We start from the raw sequence: 22,358 nt of genomic DNA on the forward strand, positions 1-22,358 counted from the left end.
CCCCAAGTGGAGGAGTTCAAGTACCTAGGAGTCTTGTTCACGAGTGAGGGAAGAGTGGATCGTGAGATCGACAGGCGGATCGGTGCGGCGTCTTCAGTAATGCGGACGTTGTACCGATCCGTTGTGGTGAAGAAGGAGCTGAGCCGGAAGGCAAAGCTCTCAATTTACCGGTCGATCTACGTTCCCATCCTCACCTATGGTCATGAGCTTTGGGTCATGACCGAAAGGATAAGATCACGGGTACAAGCGGCCGAAATGAGTTTCCTCTCCCTTAGAGATAGGGTGAGAAGCTCTGCCATCCGGGAGGAACTCAAAGTAAAGCCGCTGCTCCTCCACATCGAGAGGAGCCAGATGAGGTGGTTCGGGCATCTGGTCAGGATGCCACCCGAACGCCTCCCGAGGGAGGTGTTTAGGGCACGTCCAACCGGTAGGAAGACCCAGGACACGTTGGGAAGACTATGTCTCCCGGCTGGCCTGGGAACGCCTCGGGATCCCCCGGGAAGAGCTAGACGAAGTGGCTGGGGAGAGGGAAGTCTGGGCTTCCCTGCTTAGGCTGCTGCCCCCGCGACCCGACCTCGGATAAACGGAAGAAGATGGATGGATGGATGGGAATACAAATATAACAGTAAAATAAGAACATAACAAGACAAAGTAGACAGTAGTGACCATGTTATGAAAACGTATTGCACTGTTATTGTTTTGCATCCCCCTGTCATCCTAGTACCCCCCCCCCCGCCCCAGCGAGGAGTTGTACAGTCTAATGGCATGTGGGACAAAGGAGTTTTTTAGTCTATTAGTCCTGCACTTGGGATGAAGCAGTCTAGAACTGAACAGGCTCCTCTGGCTACCGATAACGCTATGCAGAGGGTGACTGGCACTGTTGTGGTGACACTGTTACAAATATGCGCCACACTGTGAACCCACAGCAAACAAGAATGACAAACACATTTCGGGAGAACATCCGCACCGTAACACAATATAAACACAACCGGACAAATACCCAGAACCCTTTGCATCACTAACTCTTCCAGGACGCTACAATATACCACCAAACCCTGCCTTAACTAAAAAAAAAGCATTAAATCTGTGTTTTTATTTTATTTGATATGCCATTGATATTTTTTAATTATTATTATTTGAAACTGGATTTTGTATGTCACTATAAAGTTATATAAGCCTTGCTTGGTCAATAGTCAATGCAAAACTTGTTTGGGTCCCTATTAAAGGGTTAATTTGTTCTGGCCCGCTCTGTATTTGAGTTTGACACCCCTGATCTAAGTGAACGCAATACATGGTGCATTGAAAGTGCAATATTAATGAACTGCAGTCAGATTCCGATGATGTCTGTTTCCTTGCTCAGAGCCAACCAAAATCACCGTGAGGCCCACAAACATGGAGATCATTGTTGGCGAGAGCATCGTCTTGCCCTGCCAGATTGCTTCCGATCCTGCTCTGGATGTCTCTTTCTCGTGGGCATTTAATGGCCAGCTCATCGACTTCCAGCAAGACGCCGATCATTTTGAGAGAGTGGGTGGGGTGAGTCATCCTACAGTAAGCATTAAACTTGGATACTGTCAGGCTATTCGGAGATTAATTGGGACATGCAGTGTAGTGTGCATGGGTTATTTTCAGCAGCCTCATGATGGGCCATGAAAACATGAATATTGTCTTTCTGATATAAGCAGGGGCGTTCATGAAAAAGACGACGCTTAGATTGCAGCATATGTTGTTCCAAAACCTGTATGTACCTTTCAGCATTAATGGTGCCTTCACAGATGTGTAACTTACCCAGGTCTTGGGCACTAATGCAGCCTCATGATGGGCCATGAAAACATGAATATTGTCTTGCTGATATAAGCAGGGGCGTTCATGAAAAAGACGACGCTTAGATGGCAGCATATGTTGTTCCAAAACCTGTATGTACCTTTCAGGATTAATGGTGCCTTCACAGATGTGTAACTTACCCAGGTCTTGGGCACTAATGCAGCCTCATGATGGGCCATGAAAACATGAATATTGTCTTGCTGATATAAGCAGGGGCGTTCATGAAAAAGACGGCGCTTAGATGGCAGCAAATGTTGTTCCAAAACCTGTATGTACCTTTCAGCATTAATGGTGCCTTCACAGATGTGTAACTTACCCAGGTCTTGGGCACTAATGCAGCCTCATGATGGGCCATGAAAACACGAATATTTTCTTGCTGATATAAGCAGGGGCGTTCATGAAAAAGACGGCGTTAGATGGCAGCATATTAGATTAGATGGATTAGATAGTACTTTATTTATTCCGTCAGGAGAGTTCCTTCAGGAAAATTATAATTTTCAGCACAATCCCATTCAATATCAAACAAACATTACAGGGAGAAAGAACAGGATCGCTGACGGGTCTGCCGGCTTCCAGCGCCCCTTACAAAAAAATTTCCAAAACCTGTATGTACCTTTCAGCATTAATGATGCCTTCACAGATGTGTTACTTACCCAGGTCTTGGGCACTAATGCACCCCCATACCATCACAGATGCTGACTTTTGAACTTTGTGTGGATAACTGTCAGGATGGTTCGCTTCCCCTTTGGTCCGGATGAAACGATGTAAAATATTTCCAAAAACATTTTGAAATGTGGACTCTTCAGACCACAGAACACTTTTCCACTTTGCATCAGTCCATCTTAGATGATCTCGGGCCCAGAAAAGCCGGTGGCGTTTCTGGATGTTGTTGATCAATGGCTTTCACATTGCATAGTAGAGCTTTAACTTGCACTTACAGATGTAGCGACAAACTGTATTTAGTGACAGCGGTTTTCTGAAGTATTCCTGAGCCAATGTGGTGATATCCTTTAGAGATATATGTCGGTTTTTGATACAGTGTCCTCTGAGGGATCGAAGGTCACCGTCATTCAATGTTGGTTTCCGGCCATGCCGCTTTCGCGGAGTGATTTTTCCAGATTCTCTGAACCTTTTGATGATATTATGGAGCGTAGATGTTGAAATCCCTAAATTTCTTGCAATTGCACTTTGAGAAACGTTGTTCTTAAACTGTTTGACTATTTGCTCACACAGTTGTGGACAAAGGGGTGTACCTCGCCCCATCCTTTCTCGTGAAAGACTGAACATTTTTCGGGAAGCTGTTTTTATACCCAATCATGGCACCCACCTGTTCCCAATTAGCCTGCACACCTGTGGGATATTCCAAACAAGTGTTTGATGAGCATTCCTCAACTTTATCAGTATTTGTTGCCACCTTTCCCAACTTTTTTGTCACGTGTTGCTGGCATCAAATTCTAAAGTTAATGATTATTTGCAAAAAAAAAAAATGTTTATCAGTTTGAACATCAAATATGTTGTCTTTGTAGCATATTCAACTGAATATGGGTTGAAAATGATTTGCAAATCGTTTTATTCCGTTTGTATTTACATCTAACACAATTTCCCAACTCATTTGGAAACGGGCTTTGTAAATTCGAAAATGTGTAATCTGTACTGACCCTAATCCAATAGTGGTAAATTGAAACTTCGGTATAGCAAATTCTGACTCATAACTTTGTGCTTGATGATTGTATGGGGTGTGTATGCTACCATGTGTTTGAATGGAAAACTATGTGTGGAAACTAACCGTTTGTAAATACCGTAAGGTTTGTTGAAGTGCGTGTTGGATGTACGGCGTCCAAGTCCGAGGGGAAGAAGCCAAGAGGTGCGAGGCCCGAGCGGGGTCCTAGGCAGGAGAGAGAAGTCTGGAAGTCCCAAACAGGGGTCGAGGATCGGAGGGGGCAAACAAGGTCCAGAAGGGAAAGGCAACAACGGAAGTCCACAGCGAAAGCTGAAACACAGAGTGACTGCGGGGAAAACAAGAGACAAAAATGGGACCACGAAAAAGGCACGAGGGAACAAGCAAACGAGCGAGATCGGGAGCGAAGTCAGAGACGCGACGTTTACTGCGAACAGAGCTACGTTCCGACGAAGAGAGGTCAGCGACGAGTCTCTTTATCCTGTCGTTCTTTAGCTCAGTCGGTAGAGCGGCCGTGCCAGCAACTTGAGGGTTGCAAGCTCAATTCCCGCTTCCGGCATCCTTGTCACTGCCGTTGTGTCCTTGGGCAAGACACTTTACCCACCTGCTCCCAGTGCCACCCACACTGGTTTGAATGTAACTTAGATATTGGGTTTCACTATGTAAAGCGCTCTGAGTCACTAGAAAAAAGCGCTATATAAATATAATTCACTTCAATAAAACCAGGTGTGTTGATTACCGATTGCCTCCAGCGAGCGCGGGGAGTGTCTGGCGGCGCTGACAGCGGAGTTTCTAGGTCAGGGGTAGGGAACCTACGGCTCGCGAGCCAGATGTGGCTCTTTTGATGACTGCATCTGGCTCTCGGATAAATCTGAGCTGACATTGCTTAACACGATATGTAATGAATGATTCCACTTGTAATCACTCTGTTAAAAATAACGTTCAAAATATAAAACATTCTCATGCATTTTTATTCCATCCATCCGTTTCCTACCGCACCTGTTCAAAAACTTGCGTAGTGGTAAGAAGTTATTTATTTATTATTGGTTAGTGTGGGGCTGGCCCCTCAGGGGGTTCTTCAAACCACCAACCACCAGAAATGAGAGCCTGTATCAAGGTTACAATATTGTTTTATTTTTCGAAAAGTCTCTCACTTGGTGTGCAGCAAGTGTATTTTTGTCTTTCGTTCTCGCTCGCGCTCTGGCTCCAGCCCCAACCCCGTCTCTCCTACTGGCTGCTGCTTATAACAGAGCAACAGGTGATTAGATATCAAGGCCCAGGTGGGCCTTCTACGCACCTGTCGCTGATGTCGAGGCCTGTCCCGGCACACCCCAGTTTGCTGCAGGCCCGCAGGCAACGCCCCCTTTTACAGTATATGCTATATTTGGTATTTGTATCAGTCCGTCCTACCATGTTTACCGTTAAGTTCAAAAGTTTTTGCTTAGCGGTTACCATACATTTCTATGGTGTGTAGTTTAGCATATTTAGGATGACCTGACTTTACGTTCTATATCCAACAATGGAGAAATGACGTGGTTACTGTGGAGATTCAAAAATTCCACAAAAAAATTACTAAAAATGAATGAAACGAAGAAGGAAACACTAAAGTGCGACGCTCGGGTCGCATTACGGCGCTTATTGGCGTGTTCCCAATATGCAGAAGATCGAGGAGGCAACATGCAGGTAAAAGTATTCATCCATCCATCCATCATCTTCCGCTTATCCGAGGTCGGGTCGCGGGGGCAGCAGCCTAAGCAGGGAAGCCCAGACTTCCCTATCTCCAGCCACTTCGTCTAGCTCTTCCCGGGGGATCCCGAGGCATTCCCAGGCCAGCCGGGAGACATAGTCTTCCCAACGTGTCCTGGGTCTTCCCCGTGGCCTCCTACCAGCTGGACGTGCCCTAAACACCTCCCTAGGGAGGCGTTCGGGTGGCATCCTGACCAGATGCCCGAACCACCTCATCTGGCTCCTCTCGATGTGGAGGAGCAGCGGCTTTACTTTGAGTTCCTCCCGGATGGCAGAGCTTCTCACCCTATCTCTAAGGGAGAGGAAACTCATTTCGGCCGCTTGCACCCGTGATCTTATCCTTTCGGTCATGACCCAAAGCTCATGACCATAGGTGAGGATGGGAACGTAGATCGACCGGTAAATTGAGAGCTTTGCCTTCCGGCTCAGCTCCTTCTTCACCACAACGGATCGATACAACGTCCGCATTACTGAAGACGCCGCACCGATCCGCCTGTCGATCTCACGATCCACTCTTCCCCCACTCGTGAACAAGACTCCTAGGTACTTGAACTCCTCCACTTGGGGCAGGGTCTCCTCCCCAACCCGGAGATGGCACTCCACCCTTTTAAAAGTTTTTAAAAGTATTCAATGATGCTCAAAACAAACAAAGATGAGTGCCGCTGGAGAGGCACCGAAGCATGGGGAAGGCTATGCAAAAAAAGAAACTAAAACTGACAGGTGCAAAATAAAACGGAATACTGGAGTATATCAAAAACTCACGGCTGGAGAAGAAGAATTCCTAACAAAGAATGGTGACGCACTCTCAATTTAAATACTGTATTTCCTTGAATTGCCGCCGGGGCGCTAATTAATTCAAAACCTCTTCTCACTCCGGCGCTTACCAAAGGCATGCGGTAAATTTAGGCCTGCACTTATAAATTTGAGTGTGATGTAAGGATACCATCATAAAAAACGTTATTGTGGTCTTACCTTTACTTATAAATGAAGTCCATGCACATCTCCTTCTGATCAAAAGCATCGATAACTTGTTTATAGAAGTCTTCCTTATCTTTTTTCAGTTTTAAAAGTCTCTCTGTCTCGATGGAGATCTTCCTTTATTACCTCCTGCTTCGATTGAAAGTCCAGTTTAGAAAACTGTTTTATTTTAGATATGTAATCCTCCATGTTAAAAGTGCAAGTGAGAGGAAACAAATAAATGATCGCTGCTTGTTGTCACTTCTTCTGCAGTTGAGTAGATGCGAGAAGGATCGCTAGCGCCCTCTACCCTCTAATGACTCATGTTTGACACACGCAGCTACGGTATATTAATAAAACATAGCTGCTTACTGTTCTTTTTACTGTTCTGTCCTGTCGCTCTGTATAAGCAGCAAACCGGGAGGAGAGATGCTTGGTGGTCCGAAGAACCCGTTGGAGGGCAACCTCCACAATGTCATTCACTGTATATATAATATGTAAATATTACATATATGTTATATTCTATATTGCTACTATGGTACATTTTTAGTCTACTTAATACTTGCATTAACCTTTTCATCCTTAGAAACTGAGCTATCACAATTTCAAAAGGGTTAAAACCTATAAAAATCAGTTCCCAGTGGCTTATTTTATTTTTTTGAATTTTTTTTCAAAATTTTACCCGTCCCGGAATATCCCTAAAAAAAGCTTTAAAATGCCTTATTTTCGCTATCTGCGAAGACACTCTCCATTTTCCTGTGACGTCACATAGCGATGCCAATACAAACAACGTGGCGGTTGCCACAGCAAGATATAGCGACGTTAGCTCGGATTCAGACTCAGATTTCAGCGGTTTAAGCGATTCAACAGATTACGCATGTATTGAAACAGATGGTTGGAGTATGGAGGCAGATAGCGAAAACGAAATTGAAGAAGAAACTGAAGCTATTGAGCAAATAGCTATTGACGCTACTCAGCTATGTCTGCGTTAGCATCGCCGGTAAAATGTGCAGCCCAACGATCGGAGGTTTCGCATCTTGTGACGCTGGATCAACTTAAATCCGTCGATTGGTAAGTGTTTGTTTCGCATTAAATGTGGGTGGAAAGAAACGCTGGATGTACATATAGTTTCAAATGTACATACAGCTAGCCTAAATAGCATGTTAGCATCGATTAGCTGGCAGTCATGCCGCGACCAAATATGTCTGATTAGCACATAAGTCAACAACATCAACAAAACTCACCTTTGTGATTTCTTTGACTTTATCGTTGGAATGTCCTGAGCAAGACACTTCACCCTTGCTCCTGATGGCTGCTGGTTAGCGCCTTGCATGGCAGCTCCCTCCATCAGTGTGTGAATGTGTGTGTGAATGGGTGAATGTGGAAGTAGTGTCATAGCGCTTTGAGTACCTTGAAGGTAGAAAAGCGCTATACACGTACAACCCATTTATCATTTAACAATATCCCTTGTGGATCAATAAAGTTTGTCTAAGTCTCGGATCACATCCTCGTAAATGCCAAGGGAATTGAGTACTACCATGGAATTGACCATAGCGAGATATACTTTTCACAATTTTACATTGCTCCTTGTCTGGAGGAAATGACCAGACTCCTGCTCAACAGCGTCTGGTCAGTTAATTTACATAATTAGAGCAAATCAGTCTCGGTTGCCTCCTGCCAAGACGTAGGAGCTCTGCTCTCAGAGCTGGTCTGTGGAACCGTCAGACAAAGCAGGAGAAGGCCGTGTAGGACCAGTTTCAAGTCTCACAGACGGAGGGATGCATGGGTTGAGTTCCTGAAGAGTAAACTCTGCATTTCTGATAGAGTTCTGCTGGGGGTGATGACATCTGATGTGGGTATTGCAGTCCCACAACAATCTCACCCCCAGGTGACAGGTGTTTGCACCAGAGACAGTTGCTGGCGCTCTCCTAAAACCGGAGTTCGCCTGGCAAGACCAGAGGTTCCAGAAAGAGACAGGCTGCATAGCTGGCGTTGAGCGTCGGTAGGGAGGGTAGAGGTTTGGGTCATGTTTGGCTTCGGTTGACATAGGGAGTGTTCGCTCTCTGGACAGGCTTAGCAAAATCCTGGCTGAATGAGTCCGTATCGGACACTTTGGTTCCCATGGACTGATTCCTGCTCATTCGCACACACCGAACATAGTTTTATCTTGCTTGGTCGCTTTGTTGGCTATGGCACGTTTGTTTGCACCAGAGACAGTTGCTGGCACTCTCCCAAAACCGGAGTTCGCCTGGCGAGACCAGAGGTTCCAGAAAGAGATGGGCTGCATAGCTGGCGTTGAGGGTCGATAGGGAGGGTAGAGGTTTGGGTCATGTTTGGCTTCGGTTGACATAGGGAGTGTTCGCTCTCTGGACAGGCTTAGCAAAATCCTGGCTGAATGAGTCCGTATCGGACACTTTGGTTCCCATGGACTGATTCCTGCTCATTCGCACACACCGAACATAGTTTTATCTTGCTTGGTCGCTTTGTTGGCTATGGCACGTTTGTTTGCACCAGAGACAGTTGCTGGCACTCTCCCAAAACCGGAGTTCGCCTGGCGAGACCAGAGGTTCCAGAAAGAGATGGGCTGCGTAGCTGGCGTTGAGCGTCGATAGGGAGGGTAGAGGTTTGGGTCATGTTTGGCTTCGGTTGACAGAGGGAGTGTTCGCTCTCTGGACAGGCTTAGCAAAATCCTGGCTGAATGAGTCCGTATCGGACACTTTGGTTCCCATGGACTGATTTCTGCTCATTCGCACACACCGAACATAGTTTTATCTTGCTTGGTCGCTTTGTTGGCTATGGCACGTTTGTTTGCACCAGAGACAGTTGCTGGCACTCTCCCAAGAACGGAGTTCGCCTGGCGAGACCAGAGGTTCCAGAAAGAGATGGGCTGCATAGCTGGCGTTGAGCGTCGATAGGGAGGGTAGAGGTTTGGGTCATGTTTGGCTTCGGTCGACAGAGGGAGTGTTCGCTCTCTGGACAGGCTTAGCAAAATCCTGGCTGAATGAGTCCGTATCGGACACTTTGGTTCCCATGGACTGATTCCTGCTCATTCGCACACACCGAACATAGTTTTATCTTGCTTGGTCGCTTTGTTGGCTATGGCACGTTTGTTTGCACCAGAGACAGTTGCTGGCACTCTCCCAAAACCGTAGTTCGCCTGGCGAGACCAGAGGTTCCAGAAAGAGATGGGCTGCATAGCTGGCGTTGAGCGTCGGTAGGGAGGGTAGAGGTTTGGGTCATGTTTGGCTTCGGTTGACAGAGGGAGTGTTCGCTCGCTGGACAGGCTTAGCAAAATCCTGGCTGAATGAGTCCGTATCGGACACTTTGGTTCCCATGGACTGATTCCTGCTCATTCGCACACACCGAACATAGTTTTATCTTGCTTGGTCGCTTTGTTGGCTATGGCACGTTTGTTTGCACCAGAGACAGTTGCTGGCACTCTCCCAAGAACGGAGTTCGCCTGGCGAGACCAGAGGTTCCAGAAAGAGATGGGCTGCATAGCTGGCGTTGAGCGTCGATAGGGAGGGTAGAGGTTTGGGTCATGTTTGGCTTCGGTTGACAGAGGGAGTGTTCGCTCTCTGGACAGGCTTAGCAAAATCCTGGCTGAATGAGTCCGTATCGGACACTTTGGTTCCCATGGACTGATTCCTGCTCATTCGCACACACCGAACATAGTTTTATCTTCCTTGGTCGCTTTGTTGGCTATGGCACGTTTGTTTGCACCAGAGACAGTTGCTGGCACTCTCCCAAAACCGGAGTTCGCCTGGCGAAACCAGAGGTTCGAGAAAGAGATGGGCTGCATAGCTGGCGTTGAGCGTCGGTAGGGAGGGTAGAGGTTTGGGTCATGTTTGGCTTCGGTTGACAGAGGGAGTGTTCGCTCTCTGGACAGGCTTAGCAAAATCCTGGCTGAATGAGTCCGTATCGGACACTTTGGTTCCCATGGACTGACTCCTGCTCATTCGCACACACCGAACATAGTTTTATCTTGCTTGGTCGCTTTGTTGGCTATGGCACGTTTGTTTGCACCAGAGACAGTTGCTGGCACTCTCCCAAAACCGGAGTTCGCCTGGCGAAACCAGAGGTTCGAGAAAGAGATGGGCTGCATAGCTGGCGTTGAGCGTCGGTAGGGAGGGTAGAGGTTTGGGTCATGTTTGGCTTCGGTTGACAGAGGGAGTGTTCGCTCTCTGGACAGGCTTAGCAAAATCCTGGCTGAATGAGTCCGTATCGGACACTTTGGTTCCCATGGACTGACTCCTGCTCATTCGCACACACCGAACATAGTTTTATCTTGCTTGGTCGCTTTGTTGGCTATGGCACGTTTGTTTGCACCGGACACAGTCCACCCCCAGGTGACTGACTCGTTTTCTCCGTCTGACGTACTACTTCACTCGGACGCAATTAAAATAAGAACATGCGTCATGCACAAAATGATCCCCAGAGCATGTCATTATTTTTTTTTTCCTGCAAACAAGAAAACCCAAAGACTATCTCAATACAATAATGATTGGCAATCAGCAGCCTGTGGGCCATAATTGGGGCCACGGCAAATAATACCTGACTTGCTACATTGTTTTTTGCCAACAGGCATACAGACATATGCTTGACGCCCCGGGCCGGAATAGATCCAAGCAGCTTTAAAACCGTCAGCGGAGTGCCGGTGCAGAATAGCTTGACCCACAACCCACCTCTCCATTTTTACAGCTGGTGTGTTTAACTGATATAGCTCAGAGCATTTTAGCCCCTGTCTTGCTGTAAACTGTGAATTTGAAGTTTTCAGACTTGTGTTCACACGTCCGACGTGGAATGTGTGCTGAAATCACCTTCAGGGTTTGTCTTTCAGACATCAAATACACTCATTTGGGGAAACAATATTGCCACAAGCCCTGCCGTTCGACATGAAGTAACGCATTTTCCGAACTATAAGGCACACTTAAATTCCCTTCCGGATTGTTATAGGCTCAAAGTTCAAAAGCCAGCATCTGTGATGGTATGGGGGTGTATTAGTGCCCAAAGGCCCGGGTAACTTACACATCTGTGAAGGCACCATTAATGCTGAAAGGTCAATAAAGGTTTTGGAGCAACATATGTTGTCATCCAAGCAACGTTATCATGGACGCCCCTGCTTATTTCAGCAAAACAATGCCAAGCCACGTGTTACAACAGCGTGGCTTCGTAGTAAAAGAGTGTGGGTACTTTCCTGGCCCGCCTGCAGTCCAGACATGTCTCCCATCAAAAATGTGTGGCGCATTATGACAGCGGACTATTGAACCATTTAAGCTGTACATCAAGCAAGAATGGTAAATAATTCCACTTTCAAAGCTTCAACAATTAGTTTCCTCAGTTCCCAAACGTTTATTGAGTGTTGTTAAAAGAAAAGGTGATGTAACACAGTGGTGAACATGCCCTTTCCCAACTACTTTGGCACGTGTTGCAGCCATGAAATTCTAAGTTAATAATTTTTTGCAAAAAAAAAAATAAAGTTTATGAGTTTGAACATCAAATATCTTAATCCTGAAAGGTCAATAAAGGTTTTGGAGCAACATATGTTGTCATCCAAGCAACGTTATCATGGACGCCCCTGCTTATTTCAGCAAAACAATGCCAAGCCACGTGTTACAACAGCGTGGCTTCGTAGTAAAAGAGTGTGGGTACTTTCCTGGCCCGCCTGCAGTCCAGACATGTCTCCCATCGAAAATGTGTGGCGCATTATGAAGCGTAAAATACGACAACAAGACCCCGGACTATTGAACCACTTAAGCTGTACATCAAGCAAGAATGGTAAATAATTCCACTTTCAAAGCTTCAACAATTAGTTTCCTCAGTTCCCAAACGTTTATTGAGTGTTGTTAAAAGAAAATGTGATGTAACACAGTGGTGAACATGCCCTTTCCCAACTACTTTGGCACGTGTTGCAGCCATGAAATTCTAAGTTAATTATTGTTTGCAAACAAAAAATAAAGTTTATGAGTTTGAACATCAAATATCTTAATGCTGAAAGGTCAATAGAGGTTTTGGAGCAACGTATATTTTCATCCAAGCAACGTTATCATGGACGCCCCTGCTTATTTCAGCAAGACAATGCCAAGCCACGTGTTACAACAGCGTGGCTTCGTAGTAAAAGAGTGCGGGTACTTTCCTGGCCCGCCTGCAGTCCAGACATGTCTCCCATTGAAAATGTGTGGCGCATTATGAAGCGTAAAATACGACAACAAGACTGTTGAACAACTTAAGCTGTACATCAAGCAAGAATGGGAAATAATTCCACTTTCAAAGCTTCAACAATTAGTTTCCTCAGTTCCCAAACGTTTATTGAGTGTTGTTAAAACCAAAAGGTGACGTAACACAGTGGTGAACATGCCCTTTCCCAACTACTTTGGCACGTGTTGCAGCCATGAAATTCTAAGTTAATTATTGTTTGCAAACAAAAAATAAAGTTTATGAGTTTGAACATCAAATATCTTAATGCTGAAAGGTCAATAGAGGTTTTGTAACAACGTATGTTGTCATCCAAGCAACGTTATCATGGACGCCCCTGCTTATTTCAGCAAAACAATGCCAAGCCACGTGTTACAACAGCATGGCTTCGTAGTAAAAGAGTGCGGGTACTTTCCTGGCCCGCCTGCAGTCCAGACATGTCTCCCATCGAAAATGTGTGGCGCATTATGAAGCGTAAAATACGACAACAAGACTGTTGAACAACTTAAGCTGTACATCAAGCAAGAATGGTAAAGAATTCCACTTTCAAAGCTTCAACAATCAGTTTCCTCAGTTCCCAAACGTTTATTGAGTGTTGTTAAAAGAAAAGGTGATGTAACACAGTGGTGAACATGCCCTTTCCCAACTACTTTGGCACGTGTTGCAGCCATGAAATTCTAAGTTAATTATTGTTTGCAAACGAAAAATAAAGTTTATGAGTTTGAAAATCAAATATCTTAATCCTGAAAGGGCAATAAAGGTTTTGGAGCAACATATGTTGTCATCCAAGCAACGTTATCATGGACGCCCCTGCTTATTTCAGCAAAACAATGCCAAGCCACGTGTTACAACAGCGTGGCTTCGTAGTAAAAGAGTGCGGGTACTTTCCTGGCCCGCCTGCAGTCCAGACATATCTCCCATCGAAAATGTGTGGCGCATTATGAAGCGTAAAATACGACAACAAGACTGTTGAACAACTTAAGCTGTACATCAAGCAAGAATGGGAAAGAATTCCACTTTCAAAGCTTCAACAATTAGTTTCCTCAGTTCCCAAACGTTTATTGAGTGTTGTTAAAACCAAAAGGTGATGTAACACAGTGGTGAACATGCCCTTTCCCAACTACTTTGGCACGTGTTGCAGCCATGAAATTCTAAGTTAATTATTATTTCCGGTAATGCCGCTTACGTGGAGTGATTTCTCCAGATCCTCTGAACCTTTTGATGATATTATGGACCTGTTAGGGCTGGGCGAAAATGAGGACTCAGGTGCAGAAGCGTGACAATTGAACTCAGACTTTATTTAATTAAATTTCTATGCTATCTCTAGAACAGAGTGATCAAAACAAAGTGGCTACAAAATCTATCTGAGATATATTTGAGGAACAAAGGAATGTAGCAGAGGGCATAAGGCCAAAAACAGAAAAATCACTCCATAAGGAGGAAAAAGGCAATAGCAACATTTCTATACGAATTTAATAGCGAAAACCAACAATCTGCAATTATCTACAAAAGGAAAATCAATCTTGCAAAGGAGTCGAGAAGGCAGTAAACTAAAGACGCTCCAGAAGGAGGGAAAAGGAAAACACGGCACTATGAACTAGATAGAAATGACTAGCATGAACAACTTTAGCAACAGAAAATCACTCTCTCAGAGGAAACAAAGAAATAAAGTGAGACAACGCTTATCAAACTTGGTACAAGGCTGGAGGCACGTAGCGAGACGATATACTCTGGCACAAGACAAGAGGAGGAAGAGACATTTATACACATGAGGGAGGGTGACACAGGTGGGCACAATCAGGCAATCAGGAGAGACAGACCAGTGACACGGGGAGGAACGGCAAGTGACCTGAAACGAGAGGGAGAGTTAACCTTTCAAAATAAAACAGGAAATGACAAGACAACATGAAACCACACACGACTTCACCCAGGTGTGACAGGAGCGTAGATGTTGAAATCCCTAAATTTCTTGCAATTGCACTTTGAGAAACGTTGTTCTTAAACTGTTTGACTATTTACTCACACAGTTGTGGACAAAGCGTTGTACCTCGCCCCATCTTTTCTTGTGAAAGACTGAGCATTTTTATTTGGAAACTGCTTTTATACCCAATCATGGCACCCACCTGTTCCCAATTAGCCTGCACACCTGTGGGATGTTCCAAATAAGTGTTTGATGAGCATTCCTCAACTTTACCAGTCTTTATTGCCACCTTTCCCAACTTCTTTGTCACGTGTTGCTGGCATCAAATTCTAAAGATAATAATTATTTGCCAAAGAAAAAAAATGTTTATCAGTTTGAACATCAAATATGTTGTCTTTGTAGCATATTCAACTGAATATGGCTTGAAAATGATTTGCAAATCCTTGTATTCTGTTTATATTTACATCTAACACAATTTCCCAACTCATATGGAAACAGGGTTTGTAGTTAATATTGTAAATCCCACATTCTTTATTTTCATGTACATTCTGGGTGTCTCATTCAGTAAAAAAAAGTGAAATTTCATTCCGTTTTTTTTAAGGTGGTTTGTTATAACGTTTTTAGCACTATTATTGAGAGGTTTTGTATTAATGTTCCTAAAAATAATTCCGGCCCCCAGACACATTTTTTTCCTCTAAATTTGGCCCCCCGAGTCAAAATAATTACCCAGGCTTTCTTTAATAGCACAGCAATCATTCAGTAACGGTGGTGCAATAAAAAAAATACTACATGGTGAGTTCTAGATAGGTAGATAGATGGATAGTACTTTATTTATTCCGTCAGGAGAGTTCCTTCAGGAAAATTACAATTTTCAGCACAATCCCATTCAAGATCAGACAAACATCACAGGGAGACAGAACAGGATCGCTGACGGGTCTGCCGGCTTCCAGCGCCCCTTACAAAAAAGATGACATACAAGTAAACAAGGGGGGTTGGGGGGGGGGTGAAGAGAAAAATAGAAGGGTTAAAATAAAATTAAAAAATCGGTCTTAGCCTAGGCCCTGGAGTGGGGGTGCAGACTGAGGCCAAGGGAAAAAAAAAAAAAAAAAAAAAAAACCTCATAGTCATAGTACACATCCCTCTTCCATGTGTGTAAGAGGGAAAGATCAAACATCAAAGAACACAGAGGACATTAAAGACATTAAAGCAGCAGATAAAACTGGTATTCTAATGTGGTATCTAAAATCCATCCATCTTCTTCCGCTTATCCGAGGTCGGGTCGCGGGGGCAGCAGCCTAAGCAGGGAAACCCAGACTTCCCTCTCCCCAGCCACTTCGTCTAGCTCTTCCCAAGGGATCCCGAGGCGTTCCCAGGCCAGTCGGGAGACATAGTCTTCCCAACGTGTCCTGGGTCTTCCCCGTGGCCTCCTACCGGTTGGACGTGCCCTAAACACCTCCCTAGGGAGGCGTTCGGGTGGCATCCTGACCAGATGCCCGAACCACCTCATCTGGCTCCAAGGAGCAGCGGCTTTACTTTGAGTTCCTCCCGGATGGCAGAGCTTCTCACCCTATATCTCTAAGTGAAGTGAAGTGAATTATATTTATATAGCGCTTTTCTCGAGTGACTCAAAGCGCTTTACATAGTGACACCCAATATCTAAGTTACATTTAAACCAGTGTGGGTGGCACTGGGAGCAGGTGGGTAAAGTGTCTTGCCCAAGGACACAACGGCAGTGACTAGGATGGCGGAAGCGGGAATCGAACCTGCAACCCTCGAGTTGCTGGCACGGCCACTCTACCAAACGAGCTAAGGGAGAGGAAACTCATTTCGGCCGCTTGTACCCGTGATCTTGTCCTTTCGGTCATGACCCAAAGCTCATGACCATAGGTGAGGATGGGAACGTAGATCGACCGGTAAATTGAGAGCTTTGCCTTCCGGCTCAGCTCCTTCTTCACCACAACGGATCGATACAACGTCCGCATTACTGAAGACGCCGCACCGATCCGCCTGTCGATCTCACGATCCACTCTTCCCTCACTCGTGAACAAGACTCCTAGGTACTTGAACTCCTCCACTTGGGGCAGGGTCTCCTCCCCAACCCGGAGATGGCACTCCACCCTTTTCCGGGCGAGAACCATGGACTCGGACTTGGAGGTGCCGATTCTCATTCCGGTCGCTTCACACTCGGCTGCGAACCGATCCAGTGAGAGCTGAATCGCTATGTAAAATCCTAAACCTAAAAAAAAAAAGTTTTATATTGTGTTTTGCTAGCGTATATGCATGTAGCCAATTCAAAAATGATGTTTGCTCTTTACACCGCACCGCTATCTTGCTTATGCGTATGCAATTACACGCTAATTAGGACCAGCTTACCAATTAACTAGACTGTTTGATTTGCGTTTCCTGTTTGGCGCTGGCTGTTTGTTTGGGGCGGTGAGAAAACAGGGAGGGTGGGATGAAGCCTGAAGGGCGGCCAATGGCTTTATTTGCACTCGCTACATCTGCCAGGTCTGCCGCCGTCGTCTGAGGAGATTTGAAACATTCGATGCTCTACCGAGACCGCGATTGTGCACGGCTTCATGAATCTTGCAGACCCAAGAGCATGAATGATGAAATCAAATCATACTTTTTTGTTAGCGCATTCTTTCTTTTTTTTTAACGATGATGTTTCTTTTTTTTAGACCATATCGGGGGATCTGATGATTCGCAACATACAACTGAACCATGGTGGGAAGTACGTCTGTGTTATTGACACTGAGGTGGAGAGTCTGTCCGCCTCTGCCATCCTGGTAGTCAAAGGTAACCATTATTGACTGCATTTTATTCATTTGTCTGATGTCAATGTTGCAATGATGGACCCGTATTTGTAGAACACAGCTTCAATCGGGGAAATGAGAAAAAGAAGGCAAGCTGTGAGTATTATTGGCAAAAACACGACCTAGTTCGGAGGTACGCTATATTGCCAAAAGTAATTGGCCACCTGCCTTGACTCACATATGAACCTGAAGTGCCATCCCATTCCTAACCCATAGGGTTCCACATGAAGTCGGTCCACGTTTTGTAGCTATCGCAGCTTCAACTCTTCTGGGAAGGCTGTCCACAAGGTTGCGGATTGTGTTAATAGGAATGTTTCGACCAATCTTCCAAAAGCGCTTTGGTAATGTCTCACACCGATGTTGGTCGAGAAGACATGGCTCTCAATTCCCGTTTTAATTCATTCCAAAGGTGTTCTATCGGGTTCAGGTCAGGACTCTGTGCAGGCCAGTCAAGTTCATCCACACCAGACCCTGTCATCCATCAATCAATCAATCAATCAATCAATGTTTACTTATATAGCCCTAAATCACAAATGCCTCAAAGGGCTGCACAAACCACAACGACATCCTCGGTAGGGCCCACATAAGGGCAAGGAAAAACTCACCCCAGTAGGACGTCGAGCATGATGACTATGAGAAACCTTGGAGAGGACCACATATGTGGGCAACCCCCCACCCCATGGGACCGAAAGCAATGGATGTCGAGCAGATCTAACATGATATGGTGAAAGTCCAATCCATAGTGGATCTAACATCAAGTCCAAACTGGATCCAATATAGTATCGGGAGTCCCATCCAAAGTGGAGCCAGCAGGAAACCATCCCAAGCGGAGGCGTTTCAGCAGCGCAGAGATGTCCCCAACCCATACACAGGCGAGCGGTTCATCTTGGGTCCCGACTCTGGACGAGCGGTCCATCCTGGGTCCCGATTTTTGGACAGCCAGTACTTCATCCATGGCCGCCGGACCGAACCCCCTTCCACAAGGGAGGGGGGGACATCGGAGAAAAATAAAAAAAAAACGGCAGATCAACTGATCTAAAAATGGGGTCTATTTAAAGGCTAGAGTGTACAAATAAGTTTTAAGATGAGACTTAAATGCTTCTACTGAGGTAGCATCCCGAACATGTCTTTATGGACCTTGCTGAGTGTACTGGTGCACAGTCACGTTGGAAGAGGTAGGGTCCCGCTCGCTCTAAACCTGTTCCCACAATGTTGGGAGCATGGAATTGTCCAAAATGTTTATGTGTCCTGGGGAATTCAAAAGTTAATTTCATTGGAATTAAGGGGCCAAGCCCAATCCTGAAAGACAACCCCAGTGTTACGTGGTGTGCTCATGGTGATCCACGTTGTGTCACCCCGGGATGCAAGAGGACCGAGGACAAGAAGGCATTGCAGGTAAGAGCTTGGTTTAATACAAAAATATAAAAGAACACTGACACAAAAGGCAAACGAAGGTGGGGAGCTAGGCTAACACTTAGCACTGAGACAAAGTCCAAAAACAAACGTGCCGAGCCCACGGGAAGCTAAGATAAAACTTAGCACGGAACAAGACGTAGGAAGATAACCACGTGAATGTTGCTTACCGTAAACAAAAGATCCAGACTGAACAAAGGGAGAAGGAAGGCTTAAATACTGGCAGTAATCAATCAATCAATCAATCAATGATTACTTATATAGCCCTAAATCACTAGTGTCTCAAAGGGCTGCACAAACCACCACGACATCCTCGGTAGGCCCACATAAGGGCAAGGAAAACTCACACCCAGTGGGACGTCGGTGACAATGATGACTATGAGAACCTTGGAGAGGAGGAAAGCAATGGATGTCGAGCGGGTCTAACATGATACTGTGAAAGTTCAATCCATAATGGATCCAACACAGTCGCGAGAGTCCAGTCCAAAGCGGATCCAACACAGCAGCGAGAGTACCGTTCACAGCGGAGCCAGCAGGAAACCATCCCAAGCGGAGGCGGATCAGCATCGCAGAGATGTCCCCAGCCGATACACAGGCAAGCAGTACATGGCCACCGGATCGGACCGGACCCCCTCCACAAGGGAGAGTGGGACATAGAAGAAAAAGAAAAGAAACGGCAGATCAACTGGTCTAATCAGAAAACAAGTGCGCGTCAACCGAAAGTAGCAGGTGGAACAAATACGAAACCATGGTAACGGAACAAACAAGGAAGTGCACAAACTAAGAATCGGAAGAGTCCAAAACAAACCAAAAATACAAAAGGACTCAAAAACCGAAATCAAAATGTGATCCGAGAAGCGGATCACAACACCCACACCATAATTCCTCCTCCACCAAATATCACACTCAGCACAATGCAGTCTGAAATGTACCTTTCTCCTGGCAACCTCCAAACCCATACTGGCCCATCAGATTGCCAAATGGAAAAGTGAAGTGAAGTGAATTATATTTTATATAGCGCTTTTACTCTAGTGACTCAAAGCGCTTTACATAGTGAAACCTAATGTCTAAGTTACATTTAAACCAGTGTGGGTGGTACTGGGAGTGGGTGGGTAAAGTGTCTTGCCTAAGGACACTTTACCCACTAGGATGGCGGAAGCGGGGATCGAACCTGCAACCCTCAAGTTGCTGGCACAGCCGCTCTACGAACCGAGCTATACCGCCCCAAAGTGTGATTCAATACGCCAGAGAAGGCGTCGCCACTGCTCTAGAGTCCAGTGGCGACGTGCTTTACACAACTGGATCCGACCCTTTGCTTTGGACTTGGTGATGTATGGCTTAGATGCAGCTGCTCTGCCATGGGAACTTTTTCATGAAGTTCTCTGCGTACTGTACGTGGGCTAATTGGAAGGTCACATTAAGTTTGGAGCTCTGTCGCAACTGACGACTACGCGCTTCAGCATCTGCTGACCCCTCTCTGTCAGTTTACGTGGCCTACCACATCGTGGCTGAGTTGCTGTTGTTCCCAAACTCTTCCATTTTCCTATAATAAAGCCGACAGTTGACTTTGGAATATTTAGGAGCGAGGAAATTTCACGACTGGCTTTGTTACACAGGTGGCATCCTGTGATCATACTTGACAACCCTCCCGGATTTTCCGGGAGACTCCCGAAATTCAGCGCCTCTCCCAAAAACCTCCCGGAAGAAATTTTCTCCCGAAAATCTCCCGAAATTCAGTGGGGCTGTAAGCCACGCCCCCTCCAGCTCCATGCGGACGGCGGACCTGAGTGGGGACAGCCTGTTTTCCCGTCTACTTTCCCACTATATAAACAACTTGCCTGCCTGCGTTTTTTAATAAAAAACTGCACACACAAGGAGACGAAGCAGAAGAACGAGGAAGTTACAGCCATGGCGACGCCGTCTGTAATAGTGTGATTCTATGTTGTCTGTCGCCATCTCCTGGTGAATGTTGGCTATAACTTTATGGGGTTGCTTTTTGATTGGCCGACGATTTACGTGGTGCTGCGCACCTGACGGCAAGTGACTTTCGCCAGTATGCAAATGGCAGAACAAAGGTTACTCAAATAGTGAAAGGTAATTGTTGTTGTTTTTTTAGTAACCAGCAAGCACAGTACTGTGTTTTTATTACTGTGTATTTGATAGGTGTCATCAGAAATTCAACTATTTATCTTATTTATATATATATAATCAAATTAATTTTGTAGAAAAAAACTCTCCATGCCTAAGTCCTTGATTATATCCACCTTTTGGCAAAATAGTGTATATCGGCTCCTTTTCACATTGTGTACTGTATCTGCTGCCGAAATCAAAAACCCAAACACACTCTCTCTCTGACATGCGTGACTTGGGGCCCCGGCTGTTGTTGCCTCATTGGTATGTGCCGTGTGTCCAACGCTGGTGTGCAGGGTTATCTCTTGTGAGTTACATTGGTATTCATGCCCTTAGACCGTAGTAGCTGTCCCAGGTGCTTGGAGGAGGTAATGTTTATCATAGAAAGTGATTTTAATTGGTTAATTTACACATCCTTGCAATACAATATACATCATTTGAATAACCGGGCAGCATATAAAACCTAAACAGCATTGTCAACAACATCCATGTCTAATAAATCAGTGTTTTTCAACCACTGTGCCGCAAGATACAGTCTGGTGTGCCGTGGGAGATTATCCAGGTTCATCTATTTGGGTTAAAAATATTGTTTGCAAAGCAGTAATTATAGTCTGCAAATGATGTGTTGTTGTTGAGTGTCGATGCTGTCTAGAGCGAGAGGCAGTGTGCAGGTAAAAATGTGTCTAATGCTTAAACCAAAAATAAACAGAAGGTAAGAGCTGCTAAGAAAAGGCATTGAAGCTTAGGGAAGGCTATGCAGAACAAAATTAAAACTGAACTGGCTACAAAGTAAACAAAAACCGAATGCTGGACGACAGCAAAGACTTACTGTGGAGCTAAGACGGCGTCCACAATGTACATCCGTACATGACATGACAATCAACAATGTCCCCACAAAGAAGTATAAAAACAACTGAAATATTCTTGATCGCTAAAACAAAGTAGAAATATCGCTCAAAGGAAGACATGAAACCGCTATAGGAAAATACCAAAAAAAAGAGAAAATGCCACCAAAATAGGAGCAAAAGACAAGAAGTAAAACACTACACACAGGAAAAGAGCAAAAAAGTGAAAATAAGTATAAGTCAGGGTGTGATGTGACAGGTGGTGACAGTACACCTACTTTGAGACAAGACCTGTAGTGATGCATGCTTGCTAATTCTTAAAAACGACTTTTTACTGTCAACTGAGTTTATTTTTTTAATGATGTCTGCTGGTGGTGTGCCTCCGCATGTTTTCAACGCAAAAAATGTGCCTTGGCTCAAAAAAGGTTGAAAAACGCTGTAAAAAATGATCCCCATTCAAAATATTGTACCATTCATGGTAGTTAGTTTGGTCCCGCACATTAAGGACAGAGCTCTTAATCAATTGTAACATGATGGTCTTGATAAGTCTGACGACAGGAGACCTATTGGAGTAAGACCGGTGCTGACCCTGCTGGTTGTGTGTATCGATTTAGGTCCACCAGGCCCTCCAGACAAAGTGACAGTGGAGGAAATCACAGACAGCACCGCACAGCTTTCCTGGACTCCTGGAAGAGATAATGGCAGCCCCATAACAGGATATATCATCCAGGGTCGGACGCCTTTTACCGTGGGCTGGCAGGCTGTTGAGACGGGTATCTTCAAACATCGCCCACCCACAGGCTGTATTTATGAGTGGTCCTTTTATTCTTTTA

The 22,358-nt window shown here is 45.3% G+C and overlaps 1 protein-coding gene across 1 annotated transcript in view; it reads left to right on the forward strand.

Moving 5' to 3' along the window:
• Positions 1-22,358, forward strand: part of LOC133535178 (contactin-3-like) — a 262,937-nt gene that overhangs the window by 185,869 nt on the left and 54,710 nt on the right. The window contains exons 13-15 of the mRNA XM_061874750.1: positions 1,361-1,536; positions 17,003-17,120; positions 22,140-22,298. Of these exons, the coding sequence (XP_061730734.1) occupies positions 1,361-1,536; positions 17,003-17,120; positions 22,140-22,298 (453 nt within the window). The remainder of the gene's footprint in view (positions 1-1,360; positions 1,537-17,002; positions 17,121-22,139; positions 22,299-22,358) is intronic.

The sequence above is a fragment of the Nerophis ophidion genome, linkage group LG16 (genome assembly GCF_033978795.1).
Source record: "Nerophis ophidion isolate RoL-2023_Sa linkage group LG16, RoL_Noph_v1.0, whole genome shotgun sequence".
Classification (NCBI taxonomy): Eukaryota; Metazoa; Chordata; class Actinopteri; order Syngnathiformes; family Syngnathidae; genus Nerophis; species Nerophis ophidion.